Source organism: Mangifera indica, chromosome 15 (assembly GCF_011075055.1).
Source record: "Mangifera indica cultivar Alphonso chromosome 15, CATAS_Mindica_2.1, whole genome shotgun sequence".
NCBI classification, from domain to species: domain Eukaryota; kingdom Viridiplantae; phylum Streptophyta; class Magnoliopsida; order Sapindales; family Anacardiaceae; genus Mangifera; species Mangifera indica.
The window spans coordinates 4,513,749-4,531,614 of NC_058151.1; the positions used below are offsets into that span (position 1 = coordinate 4,513,749).

The 17,866-nt window shown below is 33.0% G+C and overlaps 2 protein-coding genes across 8 annotated transcripts; both read left to right on the forward strand.

Moving 5' to 3' along the window:
- The first annotated feature begins 526 nt into the window (after window positions 1–526).
- LOC123197406 (chaperone protein dnaJ 6-like) lies at window positions 527–4,292 on the forward strand. The gene is made up of 9 exons (XM_044611703.1): window positions 527–830; window positions 2,207–2,305; window positions 2,403–2,504; window positions 2,893–2,952; window positions 3,031–3,137; window positions 3,206–3,288; window positions 3,508–3,598; window positions 3,685–3,918; window positions 4,074–4,292. The coding sequence occupies exons 1-8, from the start codon at window positions 705–707 to the stop codon at window positions 3,890–3,892; spliced, it is 876 nt and encodes a 291-aa protein (XP_044467638.1). The 5' UTR covers window positions 527–704; the 3' UTR covers window positions 3,893–3,918; window positions 4,074–4,292.
- Window positions 4,293–7,275: 2,983 nt separating this feature from the next.
- Window positions 7,276–17,234, forward strand: LOC123197740 (serine/threonine-protein kinase Nek6-like). 7 transcript variants are annotated; one of them, XM_044612101.1, is made up of 16 exons: window positions 7,276–7,490; window positions 7,588–7,666; window positions 7,773–7,861; window positions 7,969–8,093; window positions 8,410–8,476; window positions 11,636–11,701; window positions 11,850–11,896; window positions 12,460–12,505; window positions 12,601–12,681; window positions 12,760–12,802; window positions 12,893–12,942; window positions 15,147–15,228; window positions 15,314–15,363; window positions 15,482–15,555; window positions 15,719–15,770; window positions 15,855–17,234. In XM_044612101.1, the coding sequence occupies exons 4-16, from the start codon at window positions 7,975–7,977 to the stop codon at window positions 17,025–17,027; spliced, it is 1,950 nt and encodes a 649-aa protein (XP_044468036.1). In that variant the 5' UTR covers window positions 7,276–7,490; window positions 7,588–7,666; window positions 7,773–7,861; window positions 7,969–7,974; the 3' UTR covers window positions 17,028–17,234. The 7 variants fall into 7 exon arrangements, with proteins under 7 accessions (XP_044468036.1, XP_044468035.1, XP_044468037.1 ...); XM_044612100.1 differs by lacking the exon at window positions 7,588–7,666 and having other exon boundaries at window positions 7,724–7,861; XM_044612102.1 differs by lacking the exon at window positions 7,588–7,666.
- Window positions 17,235–17,866: the final 632 nt, after the last annotated feature.

Genomic DNA, 17,866 nt, shown 5'->3' on the forward strand with positions numbered 1-17,866 from the left:
ATTTTTTTGATTAAAACTTTTTTAAATTTTAGATTTAACTACAAAAAATATAATCATTAATAATCAATAATTTACTACAATTTGAATTTATTTTTTATGTTTTATATAAAAAAATTATTCACATGATATGATATAAATACAAAAAATTTTATATTTTGATCAAATACAGAAATATTTTAAGAAATATTTAGATTTTGTGATATAAATATTTAAAATAAAAAAATGATAAATTTGTATAAACAATTATAAAATAGCAAAAATTTGAATTTCTTATAACGCGAAAAGATAATGAAATTATTTATAATTATTTATAATATTAAATAAATAAATTTTTAATATAAATTAAAAATAAAACATAAGATTCAGAATATATATTTTTATGCTATAACTTTAAATAAACATAATTATGTTATAAATTAAAAAAATTCATTAAATTTCATATGTTATTGACATATCATATCAAATATGTACGTCCGATGAAGGATGTGATCTTTAGTTGACGGTGTTGATGCAATTGGTTCACGCGCCTACCATAAAGGGCACGCACCAGATCATCCCGGCGGGAAAAGAACCTGGATGGCGGGAGTAAAACAGGAGCCAAAACATTAGTAATTAACAAAACTGATTTCAAAATCTAATCTCCACTCATTTCGCATTGTTTCGGAAAGCTCTAAAAGCGAACTCGAAGTTGTTTGGAAACCAAAATGGGGAAGGGAAAGGGAAAGGGAAAGGGAAAGAAAACTAGGGTTTCCCTTGAAGAAGAAGAAGATGAAGAAGTAAATCACGAGAATCTGAATGAATCTTCGTCGAATGAGAAGAACCTTTACGAGGTATCATTCCTAATTTTATTTTTTTATCTTGAGCTTTTAATTTTCGTTTTGAATGCAATGTTTTTAGTTTTTGAAATGGTTCGAAATTAGAACAGGGGTTATTTCGTTTGTTGCGGTGTTGTCACTATTATATTTGGGGTATCTGTAATTTATTAATAATTAGTTTATTATCTTGCTATTAGTTGAAGTGGTAATGGAAGAGAAAGCAAAAGGAAAACCTTTACTGGAAGCATAGTTTTGGGTAATTGGAATGATGAAGAGAAGTTTAATATGGTTTATTTGCAATGATATTATATAAATATGAGAAATGGTTCCATTTTTTTTTTTTTTTTTGATGATGTAGAAGCTTAGATGCTACCCTGGTTGCTTGGCTTTGGTTAAAAGAAAACAAATGCTTATGGGGAAGCTTTGGTTCGAACTGAGTTTGGATTATGGGGATTTGCTTTTAGGGAAAACAAATGCTACCCTGGTTGTTTGGATTTGTTTCTGAACAGAGTTTTTAGTGTTATGTTCTCTAATGATTCCCACTCAAAAAGCAACCAATTGGTATCAATGTATCTATTTGTGTTAATTAAGAAAAATGTTAAACTTATGAGGGTACACTTGGGCTAATCTTTAAGGGGAAACAGATGGTTAGGAATACTCAGACATATTTTAGTTTCTCTTAAAATTTTGATATGCTTCACTTAATTCCTGTTGAAGTTCTATGTGGCTTTAAGTTCATAAAGAAATTTTATTGCCTTAAATATTGTTTGACTAGATAATGCTCTCTCTTTTATTCTCGAGATACTTAGGTAACCGATTGGAATGAAGTGTAAATATTTGTTTCCTATTGGAAAATTTCATTATGTGTATTTTTCTTTTGCTTTAGACATATATGGGATTTCATTCTTAAACTGGATGGTCATATACTATGGACTGCATGCTCACATATTTTTTAGGTTCTAGTTTAAATATTTTTGGGTTTTAAGTGTTTCTTTCATTCACTGTATTCAGAATATGGTGTGTTTTTGTAACCAGAAATTTTTCTTTCCAAGTCCCAGTGTTTTCTTCTTCACGTATGGTTTTTCATTGTGAGGTTTCAACCTTTAATGAATTATTTAAATGCAAAGAAGCAGCGCGATTAGTCCATATGAGGAGTAGGCAGTAAAAGCTCAAATTCAATTTCTTTTTAACCAATTCCTTCTTCTGGCTTTGTAGTCACTTGTTTGTTTTATTGGCGAATGAAACTTTGAATATTTTAATTTGTGAACTCTTTACATGTAGGCTCATGCATGGTCCCCATTCCATCCTCTATTGATTTGCAATCATGTTCAAGTTTGCATTGTCATTTGTAATGAAGCAAGATATATGAATTGATGGCCCTCTGCTTGTAGGTTCTTGGTGTTGAAAGGTCAGCATCACAACAAGAAATAAAGAAAGCGTATTATAAGTTGGCCTTGCGACTCCACCCTGATAAAAATCCTGGTGATGAGGTAAAAATTGATCTGTGTTGCTGTCAAATTTCACTTGAGCATTTCCAGTAACCTTTTTTCCCCTTTATTTGTATTCTGTTATATTTTCTAACTACAGGAAGCAAAGGAGAAATTTCAGCAATTGCAAAAGGTCATATCAATTCTTGGTGATGAGGAAAAACGGGCACTTTATGATCAGACTGGTTGTGTTGATGATGCTGTGAGTAGTGGCAACTTTTTGTTTGCATAATTTGGTTTGAATAATTAGAGTTTGCAGTTAATTGATATCCATGCTGATGGAAAAATTTTATCTGCTTGTGAATATCTGAAGTTGTCTCTCCTTTAGAGTTCACTTTCTATCAGAAAAATTTATATTCAGCAGAAAAAAAAAAATATGAAGCTAGGTCAATTTTTAACATTTGGGAAATTTGACTTCTTAATATGCAGAACTGCTTCACTCTTTCAGCCTTTCAGATAATATTGATTTTTATTCATTTGCTGATTAAAAATGAAAGATTCTGTCTTGGAATTTGACGACTTCCTTAACTACAAAGGCATTGTGTATCTCATAATTCTGTGTTTTTTTTTTTTTTTGGTTTGTTGAGCAGGATCTTGCAGGGGATGTTGTTCAAAATTTGAAAGAATATTTTGGAGCTATTTACAAAAAGGTTGTTAGTAATGCATTGCACAGGTGTACTCTATCGCTTTCCATCCCCATTTGTTGACACTGGATGCAAATATTTCAGGTCACTGAGGCTGATATTGAAGAGTTTGAAGCAAACCATAGGGGATCTGATTCAGAAAAGAAAGATTTGGTTGATCTGTATAAAAAGTACAAGGGGCATATGAACAGGTAAAAGAAAAATGTCTCTTTTTTCCTTTTGACTTTGCTGGTTTGATGGTTTAAAATTCTGGTCACAGGCTCTTCTGTTCAATGCTCTGTTCAGATCCTAAACTTGATTCACATCGTTTCAAGGATATTCTTGATGAGGCAATAGGTGCAGGTAAAGCTTCATACTATCTTTAGCTGTTGAAGATGTAGTCAATAAAGTTTTGTTTCTAAACTTGAACCCACCTGCAACTTGAATGGGCATGGGTTGTCAGGCTCCCTCCACCATAGAGTCCCATCTAAGAAAATTAAAATTTTGTAAATAATTAACATTCATGATTTTCTCACACTTTTAATGTAATTGTGAACTAGATTTTCTTTCTTACTCTCATAGGAGAACTGAAAGCTACTAAAGCTTACCAAAAGTGGGCAACAAAAGTATCTGAAACTAGACCACCTACGAGTCCTTTGAAAAGAAAGGAGAAGTGAGTTTTCTGCAGCATTCAGTACTTTTTGTATATTCTTTACGTCTAACCGCTTATGTAATACTGTGGCCTTTTATTTTTAACAGATCAAACAAGCAATCTGAATCAGATCTATTGGCAATTATATCTCGACGCCGAACTGAGAGGAAGGACCGGTTTGACTCCATGTTCTCATCATTGGTGTCTAAGTATGGTGGTGTTAGTGCAGGTTCAGAGCCCACTGATGAAGAATTCGAGGCTGCACAGAAGAAACTTGAGAGCCGTAGGGCCTCAAAAAAATCAAAGCGGAAGTAACTTTATTTCCATGAAAGTTTGCTTCTGTAAGCCCTCTTCACATTTCTTTTTTCAATTATGTAAGCCTGGCTAACTGACTTCATGCTAGACTGCCAATTCTTGTTTAATTATATACCAAAAACTTAACCAAAAAAAAACTCCCCTAGTAAATATTTAAAATTTTTCATTAAACTATTTTTAGGCTTTGCTTCATGGAATATTTAAGGACTTGATGTTCGGTCATTGATCTGATTGAGAAGAATTTCTGCGGTAAATAGTCAAGTGAAGAATTGGAACTATATAAGATTATGAAGGTTATTATATTTGCAAGTTGTAATGATTATCGATATGAGGACAATGTATGAGTTCCATTGGGCTATGAGGTTTTTGGCTGTGCCATGGAGATTTTGCTATCTTTGAATATGGTTATCTCCTTTGAAATGTTGGACAATCTAGGTTTAAATAGCCAAATATCCCTTTGTCCTTTGCTTTTACTTTTGTTCAACCCAACTGGCAAACTTCGGAGGATAAAGTGGCAAAAAGTGCAAAATCTTCTCGATTTCTTACCCAACACTGGAAAAGTTCTACTAATACCTCGGATCCTTATTCACATTGGGTATGGGTATGGGGTTTGCGGGTATGTTCATGAAAGTTGGTCCATTGAAAGGACAAAAGTTTGATTGAAGTTGAATCCAGTGGACCAATTGGTCTCCTTCCTTATAACACGGTTAATTTACTAGTTGATTGAGTCATTAAGTGGTACCCTATGCTAATGCTGCGCCTATAATTGCTCTGTACACACTGTCCATTTATCTTTAATTATTGAGCAAATAACATGTTCCCGCCCAAGGTTTCATCCAAAACTCAAGTTCTGTTAAAAAACTAAGGTATAAGAGTAAAATAATAATTTTAATATCTATTAATTTAAAAAATAAAAAATAACAAATTTTTATAAGTTTTAAACATTTTAAATATGATAATTTAATCTTTAAAAATACTTTTATATTTTATTTAATTTTTTAAAAATGCGATTATCATTTTTAAAACTATTAGAGAGCAAAATGATATGTCAACAAATTTTAAAAGAGTCTCAAACTTTTTTTAAAATTTTCAATAAACCCCTAAAAAATTTAATAAAGACTCATAATATTTTCAAAAATTACAATTTATTTTCTAATATATAATTATACGATAAAAACATCGTTGTCTATGAAAAATAATGAAGAATGATGAGAATGGAAAAAAGAGAAAATAAGTTATTTATTATATAATTTAGATATTTAAAATTATGTTTTTAAATTTTTATTAATTTAGGGTTATATGATAATTTTAAAAAATAAAATAGTAGGGATAAAATAATAATTTTATACTCTAATACTATTATTTAATTAACAGAGTTAAATGGGAAGTTGTTATTTTGCAAAAGGACAATTTTTTATCAAAATTTTAGTTTAATCTCAAAAGTATATTATAATAAATAAAAAATTTAAATATTTATTTATAAATTAATTGCTGTTAAAATTTTTAATTAGAGGTAAATTCTAAAACCTTAAAAATTTATATCATTTTCCTCTGTTAGTTTAAAAAACTAACAATTTCTCTTTTATGATTAAACTTTAAAAAATTCATTTTTTCTCTTTTTTAAAGTTTTATCTCTAGTGGCTTAGGGAATCTTGTTGGTGATTGAGAAGAAGCGATGGTCTTCTCCGAGTTGTTTAGATCGGGGAAGAAGCGACAATGAAGGATGACAAAGTGTCATTTTTTATCATCTGGATGACACGACGAAAGACGATGAAACATCATTTTTTGTTGTCACGTCTGGACAACGCGACAAAGGATGACAAAATATTGTCTTTTGTCGTCACGTTTGGATAATGCGACAAAGGACGATAAAGTGTTGTCTTTCATCGTATCTTTTAGACAACGAAGGATGACTGGTGGGTGAGTTCTTTTGTTGTCTTTTGTAGTCGAATTTTGAAGATGAATGGAAAGCATCAGTTGTTGGCCAGAATGGTGATAGCCAGATAAAAGAAACAAACCCTAAGAGTAAAATCTAGATTTTTCAAATTTTGAGAATAGTTTAAAGTATTAGTTTTTAAAATTAAGGGGAGGAATGATATAAATTTTAAGGTTTTTGGGTTTAAGTGTAAAATTATAATTTTATCTCTATCTCTAACTAAAAAATTTGATATTAGTTAATTTATAAATAAATATTTGAATTTTTTATCTACCATAAATATAATTTTATGATTAAACTAAATCTTGAATAAAAAATAATTCTTTTGGCCCAGAGTTTAGGCCAAAGGACTATTTTCCACCCAAAGTATGCTACTTTCCTAAGTTTCCCCTCCTTAACTTTAAAAATCTTAAATATCTATCCATGACTGATTAAAATAAATGGTAGTAGGGCAAAATTGTCATTTTATCTATAATATTAAAAACAAACTAAAATATAATCTTTGTTATCGGTGACCTCTCCCTCCCAAAACATCATTTCCCTCTAGTGGTCTCTCTCCACCCATTTGGATGCCCGATCAATATTAAAGAAAACGTGAAAGACGAAAAACTTTATTGGGAAAAATGAAGCTCTCGTCTTCTATACCTCTTTCGATGTCGATCGAGCGTCCAAATGGGTAGAGAGAGACTGTCAGCAGAAAAGAAAGCTATGGGAGGGAGAGACCACCAGCAACAGTGTCAGAGATGATGCTGGGTATCTGAAAACTAAACTCTAAAAAAAAATTGTCATTTTTTAAAATTTAAATTAAGAGAAAACTTTTAGTTTTTAAAGTTTAGAGGGGCAAACATAAATAAAATTTTGAGGATTAAAATTTCGTTAATTTTAACTATTTATAAATAAATTTTTAAGATTTTTAAAATTAAAAAAAGATACCTAACAAAACAATATACTTTAGGTGAGAAATAGTCATTTGGCCTAGAGTTTCCATGGAAAGTGTCGTGTAACAATGAAAAAGAAAAACACATCCATCGCCATCATCAACTACAATGGCAATATTACCTCATGATTTGACGACATGGTATTTTCTTTTTCTTAATTTATTAATTATACTGGGGTGCAAGGACCCTTTAATAGCTTTTCTGTGATCTCCAAGCATATAACAAATGTGGATTCAACAAAAGCTTTATTTATTTTATTCAACAACCTTTAATTGCATTGATTTGAGTGCACAAATTTTCTAACGCACCAAAATTGTATAGTATTAATATTTTATCACATAATTAGTTATAAATAATATATTATTTTATTTTTAATTTAAAATTATATATAATAATATATATATTTTATATTTAACTATTTACGAAAACATAGTTTTATGATTATCAAAACCATAATTATATACACAAAGCTGGATATGATGCAATTCTTTTTGGCAATAAAAGAAAAAAAATTGAAAGTTTAATAAACAAAAAACTATAATCTTTGTGATGTTAACTGAGGAAGTTTCTAGCTTGCCAATAGGCCAGTTCCAAGAGGAGGCTTTTATTCATTGTTTTCTAAGTTTTGTAAAGAAGCTGACTTCACAACTGCATACCCAGAAACATTTCATTTTGTTCTTGATTATGGAATGAGTGTTATTTTCTTATGAATCTGTAAATGCAAGTTAAGTTTTAATCTTTTTCTTTCTTTGGTTTTCAATACCTGTCACCATTTTTACTTACTCTTTTTTTTGGGTTTTGTTGGATAATCAACTTACCAGTTACATATATTTTATATATATTTGTGCTGGTGCTTTTGTTGCTTTACTTCGTTTATCCTTCTCTCTCTCATTCTTTTTGGTAAGTCATCAACTTTCTAATTAACGTATCGGTGCTATGTTTGCTTTATCTTTCCAGTTTTCTCTCTCAACTTGGGCTCTTAAACCATAATTATTATGTAACGCAGCTTTGCTATACTAAGGTCTACTATATGCCTCATTACCTGTAACAGTTTCTTAGTTTTTCTGCTACTAAGACATCAAGAACCAGATATTAGTACTTCTCTCATATCTCTTCCTTTATATTCTGTTTATATTAATAATTTGATCTACTTCTGCAAGTGGGTTTATTTAAAATTTTTTTATGTGTTTTGGCTTTTGAAGGCCCTCATGGAGTCTGAAAATGGCGATATTAAGTCCAAACTTGAAGATTATGAAGTAATTGAACAGATTGGAAGGGGATCATTTGGAGCTGCTTTTCTTGTTCTGCACAAAATTGAGAGAAAAAAGTAAGTAATTTTCTTCATTTTGATTTTCGTATCATCAAAATCGCTGAAGAATTCAAGTGAACCGTGAAATAAATTTCTGGGGTTGGTGTAAAAATTCTTTTTTTTTTTAAAGAAATATGGTATTTATCATCTGAATATAAAGGCAAGATTGATGGGGTTTGTTTTGTGCAACATGTTTCCAATCGGAACAGAAGTGTTTTATGAAAAACATGAGTTGGTGTTGGTTGAAGTTAGTGTCGGCACAATGGGTTGTCTGGTAGTGATGATTGACTGTAGATTACAAAGTGTGTGGTTGTTAATTTTCATATTATGTTAGGTATGTACTGAAGAAGATTCGCTTGGCCAAGCAAACTGAGAAATTTAAGCGTACAGCACATCAAGAGGTCACTTTCTTTGAATTTTCTCATTCAATTTTGATACTTCATTTTAATTTTTTTGTAACTGTTGAAACAATTATTTTTTTTCATTCATATTAAGCTATATTAGGGGTTTAGTGTTTACCCATGTTGCTTTTATCCTGCATTTCATATATTGTGAATTCTTTTATCAACATTTTTTCAATTTAAATAAGGTGATATTGACCCTCAAAACTGTTATTTGATGGCATAGAAAAGGCCAAACCAAAAATAAATGTAATTAGAAGTGAAGAAAAGAGATTAGAATTGGTAGTAGTTGAGAGTTGGAAATGTTTCCGTGGAAGGTATACAATGTCATTATGCTTAAGTTGTACTCCAGTCTAATGATATATAATTCTGAGATATAATTTGATAAAAAAGTGTGGTTTTAAACATGAATTTGCCTTAACAGTATTTTATTAGAAGGACATGTTTAATGATAATAATATGTTATGGCATTTATTGAAAACTATCCTGATGATGCATCTATAAGAAGGTCATTACTGGTGAAGTGGCAACAGAGGAAGGAAAGGGTTGATTAAGGAGAAAAATTAGATGCAGGAAAACAAGAGTAGAAATTGTAGTACTTGAGGATCCAAGAAATTTTTTTCTAGGAACAGACATGCCACATTCATATGTTTATATGGTATATCTGCATAATCAAACATTGCTAGGTTTTTTTTCTAACTCTGAGAGCTGCTCTTGAGAATGTGAAAAGTCTTCACGGGGCAAGTTTATGGCTTCATGCTTGGGTGATATGCCTGTATACTGGATTGTTGAGTTCTATATCTGTTGTTAAAAATCATCAAGTATACCACTTGGTAGCTTTTTTCATGTTAGATAGAAGTGCTGCTTAAATATTATGGCCTGGTCTATCTTTCCAGTTAGCTTTTGATGTGAAGAATAGAGAAATAGAGAAATAGGGAGAATAGGAAGGAACATATTAGGGAGAACAACAAGAAAGGGGGGAGATATAGAAGAATTAAAAGATGTAAGAAAAGAATTAAGAAAAAGATAAGACTAGTAGAGAAGAACAAAAATTATTCCTTTATAATGCGTATCTAAAAGTTAATTTTGGATTAAGTAGAGAGATAAAGAAAGAGATAGAAGTGGTTATTGGAAAAAAAAAAATCCATAAAAGTGGAGTATATATTGAAGCTTTTGGAAAAGTGGGAAGGTCTTCATATTTTCTAGTTTAGATTATTATAGATGTGGTTTTTTCAGTATCATTTTACAAAAGTCTTATTCTCTTTTATTGTTATATATAAGAAACCATTTTTAAAATGTACAGAATGCAACTTTTTGAAATCATTGCAAGTTTTGAAACATCCTTGGAATGGTTGAAAGAGTAAGACTATGTACACTAATAAAGTCATACAAGATACTGCAGTGACACACAAACATACCACCACTCTGTCTCAATCAAGATCATTGGCCAACCCAGCGACACACAGCACACCATCAAAAATCATACTTTAACTGACCATCCTTGTTCTTTTGCTGTAAAAGAGATTGATGTGGGGGAATGGAAAGGGGATATTCTTGTAGTGGGTGTTATAGAGAAGGACTTGGGGAAGGACAAAAATTCGAAGTTCAACAACCCGATTTTGCGGAAGTTAGGTTCCAAATTAAATGGTCTATTATCTGAAGCTTCTTTGAATGAGGCTTTTACTAGAAAACTTGAGCCTCATGTTGCAAAATTTATTTCTCTTGTATGCAGTAGTAGCATGATGAAGCAGCATATGATGGAAATAGGTTACATTGCGAACAAGTTGCCACTTGGCAGACTAAGCAAATCAACAATTTTGAAGAGTTATGATGTCTTGAAGAGGATAGTTGATGTGAATTGCCAGCCAAGTAGAATTAGATTAGAGCAATTAAGGGGAGACTTCTACATTGTTACACCTTATGACTTTGGATTTAAGAAAATGTGTGATTTTGTCACTGACACTCCTCAAAAATTGAAAATGAAATTGCAAATGGTTCAAGCACATGCGACATGATACATATTTGGAAAGGGGTTTACAGTGGGAAGATGCTTGTGAAAGTAAGACGCAGCCATTCACACTTCAACTGTAGTTACAAGACTGTTGCTAAGGGGAAGGAATTGTTAGACTGTTCAGCTTAATAATTCAAGATATTAAAATTTGATTAAAAATATTATTTATGATTAGGTTTACTATTAGAAATGTATTATTATCTATTAGGAATATTAGTTTATTAGGAATTAGTATTTAGATTAAGAGTGATGCTATGTGTACTTATAATGAGTATTAATTTAGATACCAATGGTGATATGTTATCATGTGATTGAATATTATTTTATTCTTAATTAAAAATTACTCAATCATATAGTGACACATTATCTTTGATACCCAAATTGATATTTATTATAAGTATACATAGTTTTATTGTTGAATTATATAATATTACCAAATAGAATTAGGAGTCTAATTAGAGTTAGATTTTTAATTATATAAATAGTAGAGTTTTGGGAAAGATTAGATTAACTTTTGAGAATCTTATGTAGCTTTGTATTTTGGGAGGTGGAGCACCACCATAATCTCTTGGCAGAGTGATATTAGGTTCTTGATTGTAATCGATATTCACTCAATAAATTATTCAATTTAGTCTATAAAAATTCCATTAATTTAAATTCAATCCAACAATTGCAACCCGGGTTCGCAACAAATTGATAGACATTGTCTTTTAGGTTCTTATTAAAAATGCATCTTGCATTCTGCAAACGTTTTTAACTTATGGTCCATGCAATAACACCAACATTTAAAAAAAGGCATGTTGTTCTATGTAAAATGAAATGAAGTTAGAACTGGTTCTTGGTAAAACTTATAGTTGTTAAATAATTTTAAATCATTTCAATATTATATCTGACTTAATCTCCTGGGAAAAAAGAAGTGTCAAATAATATAAACATCTTTACCCTTACCAGACTAAAAACTTTCATGCCAGTAATAGGCTTTTATTCCTTCTTTTTTTCTTCTTTTTCAGCTTAATTTTTACAGAAGATAAGTTCTGTAGAGGTCCTTCCTGGCATGGAAGGATAAATGGTTTCTGATGGAAGTAATTTTCCCTTAGAATATGTCTAACTCATGTCAAAGATTGTTCATGTCCTTGTGTTTCTTGCAGATGGATTTGATTTCCAAATTGGATAACCCATACATTGTGGACTACAAAGATGCATGGGTAGACAAGGTAAATCTGTTTTATTCAGATCAACAAAGAATTCAAGCATTGCAAAAGGGCTTGCAATTATAATAATAATTTTTTAAAAAAGTTGATACTGTTAAAACTATTGTTAACTTTATACTGACGTGTTTTGATCCTTTCCAATGTTTCCTAGGGAAACTGTGTCTGTACTGTAACTGGCTACTGTGAAGGAGGAGACATGTAAGTTACTAACTTTTTACCATTCTTTCTTTTGCTCCTTTGAAAAAAAACTGTATGCTTGGATCGATGTATAGATCCTTGGCATCAATCTTAGATAAAAAGGACAAAAGATACTACCCTATTAGTCATAAAATACAGGGAACTTGAATGGAATTCCGATCCCTATTTGCATTAACACAATACATTACATGATATAGCTTTAAATATCTTGCCTATGGCCCCCCTTTGATTTGTCACATGAGCCTGACCCAATGATAGGGCCACTGCTCAAGGAGTATATCTAAATTCATCATTCTCTTTTTTTTGTTAATTAGGAATTTTCTTAAAAGTTGATTTCTACTTGTGACATTAGTATTTCATATGTACACACTGGAGGCTTATCTTCAAATTCCACAATCTATCAAACAAAATTAGATAAGAACACAAGTTTCACTTCCCTTACTGTTAACAAGAAAAATATTTTAACTAGTAAAAATTTTACTGTAACAAGATGCAAAGTGTAGTGTATATATTTATATTTTTTAGATGATTGAATGAGAAAGAACTTTTTCCTTCAAACTCAGGGCTGAGATAATAAAGAAGGCCAGCGGAACATACTTCTCAGAGGAGGTAATCCTTTGGATTTAATTAAAATCAGTCACATATCTGCACCTAGATGAATAAACCTTCACTCACATTGAATTACTTTTGCTTTTGTTTCCCAGAAAATCTGTAAATGGCTGACCCAGTTGTTGCTAGCTGTAGACTACCTACACTCCAACCGTGTCATCCACAGAGATCTTAAGGTTATAACTTTATCCAACTTTAGAATTGAAAAGAATTTTTGCATGACATATATTTGACAGAACTTCGTTCTATTTCAGTGTTCCAACATATTCCTTACAAAGGAGAATGACGTCTGTCTAGGTATGAAGGAGTATAGAGTAAAGATTTTTATTCTGCGTCAGATTTGGCTTCCAGGCTCTAATAAATGTATACCTTGTATGAACTATACAGGTGATTTTGGACTGGCAAAACTACTCAACATAGAAGACCTTGCTTCCTCAGTATGACCTCATACTTCTCTCTAATGCAATTATTTCACTTTTTTCAACACCATGATCTAACCTATTTAAACAGCTTTATTGAATTGGTAAAGTTTTCTTGAATTTTGTGTTCCATATTACAATGGCTACAAACTCAATTATATACACATAGATTGCCAACAACCAACTGTGCATTTAATTGCAACTACCTGACACTATTCATGCCTAGCCACCTGACTCTACTCACATCTATCTCTCTTTTCATACTCTCCCGCAAGTTGGTGAATAGATATTTTTTATTTCCAACTTGGATACAATTGTTTAAAATACTACACTACTCCCTTTGTTAAGCGCATTTGCAAGTTGACATCTTGTAGACACTTAAGGTTTGCAAATTAACCCTTTTCCTAATTTCTCCTTAATAAAGTGTTTGTCCACTTTTGTGTGTTTTGTTTGATCGTGTTAAATTAAGTTATGTGCAATGCTCGAAACTTTGCCTCAGTACTAGATCTTGTCACAACATTCTGTTTTTTACTACATGCAACAATATTCCCACCAGCAAAGGTGCAATATCCAGATGTTGACCCTATGTTAATCACTGTTCCAACATAGTCTACTTTGTTTATGCTTCAAGCATCATTTCCCAGTGTGTTTTGTCCTCTTGCAATAGGTGTATCACAAGTTGTCCTGATGGTGGTCTTGAATGAGTCTGTCTAAAATTTTTCAATTGTCAAGGATAATTCTTGTCCTCGACTCTTGGTTTTTGCAATCATGGTTGAGCCTACCAAGGATTGGGGTTGGAGAAGGACTCCTCTCCAGTTCTCTTTTGCTTGAATGATGCAGATAATTTTATTCAAACATGGGAGTTCGTTGCTGAGAATTTGTAGTCTCACTTGGTTGAATCAACATTGAGGCCAGCGAGAAAATTATGGACTAGATCTTTCTCAATAAAGTCTTTTAAGATTACCACATCTTTTGAGCACTTTGTTCCTATACACTATTGTGATCAAGCTCCTGCCATAGGTTCTTTGCGCTTTGAGAAGTCGTCGATATAGCGGAAAATTGTTGTGAATGGATGACTCTTTGTATGCCTAAAGACCTTCAATAAATCGATGTGTAGTCCGGCCTTGGGAGATGGTGAGAAATGACTTGCCATTTGTGCTTAAAGAATAGCAAAGAAACCGATGTGTCGTCTAGGCTTGGAAAGTCGCTTATGAGAAATGACATGTCGAAAACGACTTGTTGGTTTGGTTTAATTGTCAATAGAGAGGAACAGCCAATTGTTTGGGCTTCATCTAAGACAACTTGTCAGTTGGCCACTTCTCTTTCCGAAAATGGCATAGTTGAATATCATTTTAAGCTTTTTCCTTCAAATACACACTCAGTTTGACCTCTTCTTCTTCTTTAACTACTACTGATAAGGATGAGTTGAGCAACACCAACAAGGGATCTTGTGAACAGAATCTGGTGGCTCAAGGGATCTTTGACGGAGATGGCATGTCAAATGTCAACAGACAATGGTGATGAGTCAGATCTAAGGCGTAAAATGAGAAACAAGATGGTGATGGCAATGGTGTGACAAGAAAGAGGCGGTGGCAGCATGACTGTACTGGGATTGATTGCTGATTTTTGACAGAATCTGTCTTTGATTCTTTGTTGACAAATAGCGATGGTGGTGGCATCAGATGTCAATGGATAGTTACTGGAAAGATTCAAATAGTGGCAATGAAGACCACAGTAGATGAAGCAAGAACAACCGGTCTCAACAATGAAATTGCTACAGCAATGAAGGCCACAGCAGGGAAAAAAATATGAGTGGCAATGAAGGCTCACTGGAAAAGAAGAAAAATCCCTAAAGCTTTGATACTATGTTGAATTGTTTGAGTTTTCATCAATTTTGTGTTGCATATTACAATGGCTCCACGCTCACGTATTCACACAAAGACTTCCAGCAACCAGTCCTGCAATTTAATTTCAGCCGCCCACGGCTATAACACTATTCATGCCTGAACTATTCACTACTGACACTATTGATGCATGTCTCTCTTTTCCACAAACTTTAATGCCCTCAAGACTTTTTTTTTTCGGTTAATCATGGTTTTGGTTGCAGCATGATCTTGTAATAGGAAATTCATTGAACAGCTGCTCTTTTACAAAATTCACTGAACGCTACCTTTAAGTTATTCAGATGGTTTATGTTTCATGTCCTTTTGTATCGTACCTAGGTTGTTGGCACCCCCAACTACATGTGCCCTGAGCTTCTAGCAGATATACCTTATGGCTATAAGTCTGATATCTGGTCACTTGGTAAGGAATCTAGAAGTTTGATTTTGAGCATTCTAAATTAATATTCATGATCTTTCTTAAAATTAGCATCTATTCATTGTTGCAGGTTGCTGTATGTTTGAAATTGCTGCACACCAACCAGCATTTAGAGCTCCTGTAAGTTTTAGTTTGAGAAATTCGACAAACCATCAATGTCATTTAGCTGTTAGTTAAATTGTCCATAAGTTGACTCTGTAAGATTTTATTATAAAACCACTTTATCTTGAGTCAACAGGATATGGCTGCACTCATCAACAAAATAAACAGATCTGCCATTTCACCTCTCCCAATTGTATATTCATCCACGCTGTAAGTGTCTTCTACATCCCTTTAGCATATATTAGCAGTTTGTCAATGACCACTTGAAAGCATAACACATGTATACCATGTTTGTTTTTCACAGCTATGTTCAAATAAATCATTTTATAATATAAATGCATGTATCTAATAAGAGGATGATTTCTCCTCACAGGAAACAAATAATTAAAAGCATGCTAAGGAAGAACCCAGAACACAGACCAACAGTGAGTTTTAGTGACCCCAAGCTCATCTATGGTTGATATAAATACTATGATTGATACTCATACCTCTGCATTTTGAAATTTTAGGCTTCAGAACTGTTAAGGCATCCACATTTGCAGCCGCATCTCCTGAGGTGCCGAAACCCATCTACTGTTTATCTTCCAATTACACCTACAAACAGCATGAAGGAGAAGACACCTAGAAAATCACCATCTAGCAAACGTATTAGTGGCAGAGACAAGGTACACAGAGAGGCAATGGCACCAAACCTATTGGAAAAGATGTTTGAGAAAAATACTCATGGACAGCCAAACAGTTCACCACACAACAAGCCAACTTCCACAACTAGTACAGAAGACAACCTTGAAACCAAGAAAGTTGATCCTACTAGCTATACATTGGAAGTGGACATATCTAGCTCTATCACTAATTTTAAAGACAGGTCCACTGAAACTGAGATAGGCGTTTTCAACGGAGGCAAGCTAGCTGACTCTAATGGCATGACTCAAAAGGACAGCACTGATCTTGAGTTAACTTCCGAGAGCACTCCAAATTCTAGGCATGTGGTACAAGAAGAACCTGCTGCCACTGCTGCACATTTTCAACACTCAGAAGAAGTTGGTGTCACGGCTGTGAGGACGGAAGATCAAAAACCAGTTTGCAATAAAGTTGTTGAAGAAACTGAAATAGATGCAGTGCGTTCTGCACCTGAAGATTGCGAGAAGTTGATGATGTGCAGCCAAGGCTGCAATGACAACACTGAATCCCCTCATGATAGAAGCTCTTCATTGGCTGTATATGAACCTGATGTAGCACCTGAAAGCTGTTTACCAAAGATAAAAAGCCAAAATGGACATACTGGAGATTCTCACATGGACTACTTGTCTGACAGCAATGAGGTACATCCTTGTGACGATGACCAAAAAGCAAAACCAGATAAAATTAGTTCCTTTATGCAAATAGTTGAGGATCGTAGCAATAATGTTAATCTAACACCAAGTGACATCTCATTACTAAGTACACTTACTGGAATATGCGGCGATGAAAGCCGGAGTGAATGGGAGAATCCAAGGCAACAAAGAGCTGATGCTTTAGAATCTCTTCTGGAGCTCTGTGCAAGGCTACTTAAGCACGATAAACGTGAAGAGCTTGCTGGTGTGCTGAAACCATTTGGTGAAGAAGCTGTCTCATCAAGAGAAACAGCAATTTGGTTAACAAAATGCCTCATGTCTGCTCAAAAGCTTAATGGGGGAACCTAAGTTTGAACAAGTATTGCCATTAATTTATTCATTTTTGTGAGAAAGAAGTTGTTAAATGCATTTCTTCCAGAGTGGTGTTTGATTGTACTCTATTGGCTTTCATGGGACATAAACCTTGATTTTGGTTATTTATCTGGATCACTATCATCCAGCATGTCAAATACTTGTAATCAAATTGAATAAATCATTTTATATTTATTTGTTTAAGTAGACAAGGATCATCAGAAGGGAAGAGAATATGTAGATGACAATTAAAATATTAAAATATTATAATTTTATTGCAATCATAAGGAGTAATACAATCCAATATAAGCCATACTTAAAATGAAACAAAGTTGGAAGACACAGTAACACAGAGACCCGCAACAATTGAAGCAGAGAAATTAACTTAACTAATCCTCTCTATTCTCAATCAGCAATCTATCCATCTTTCTTCCATGCCTTTCAATTTCAAAGTCACTATAATTCTTTGTTCCATCTTCATATAAAAGAGCTTAATTATTACTGAAAATAGTAAGTCATCAGAGACAAAACGGATGCCCCAACCAACGATCCGAAAACCTGCAATTGGGTTGCCCCATTAGCAGCAGATGGGCCTGGTGCCCCAAAACCATCTGGGGCTAATGCTGCCCCAGTGCTTTCGGATGGAGTCTGTGCCGGAGATAGGATGCTTGATGCCGCCTCGGAGACTGATTCAGCGGCCCAGGCACAGCTGATGGCGGTGGCAACCAAAAGGACGGCAAAACTGATCTTCTTCATGTCCATTATGTATATATATAGTTGGCCTTAGGAAGTAAAGATGGAAAAGATAAAACAACGTTTGTTCTTTTTTTCCTTTT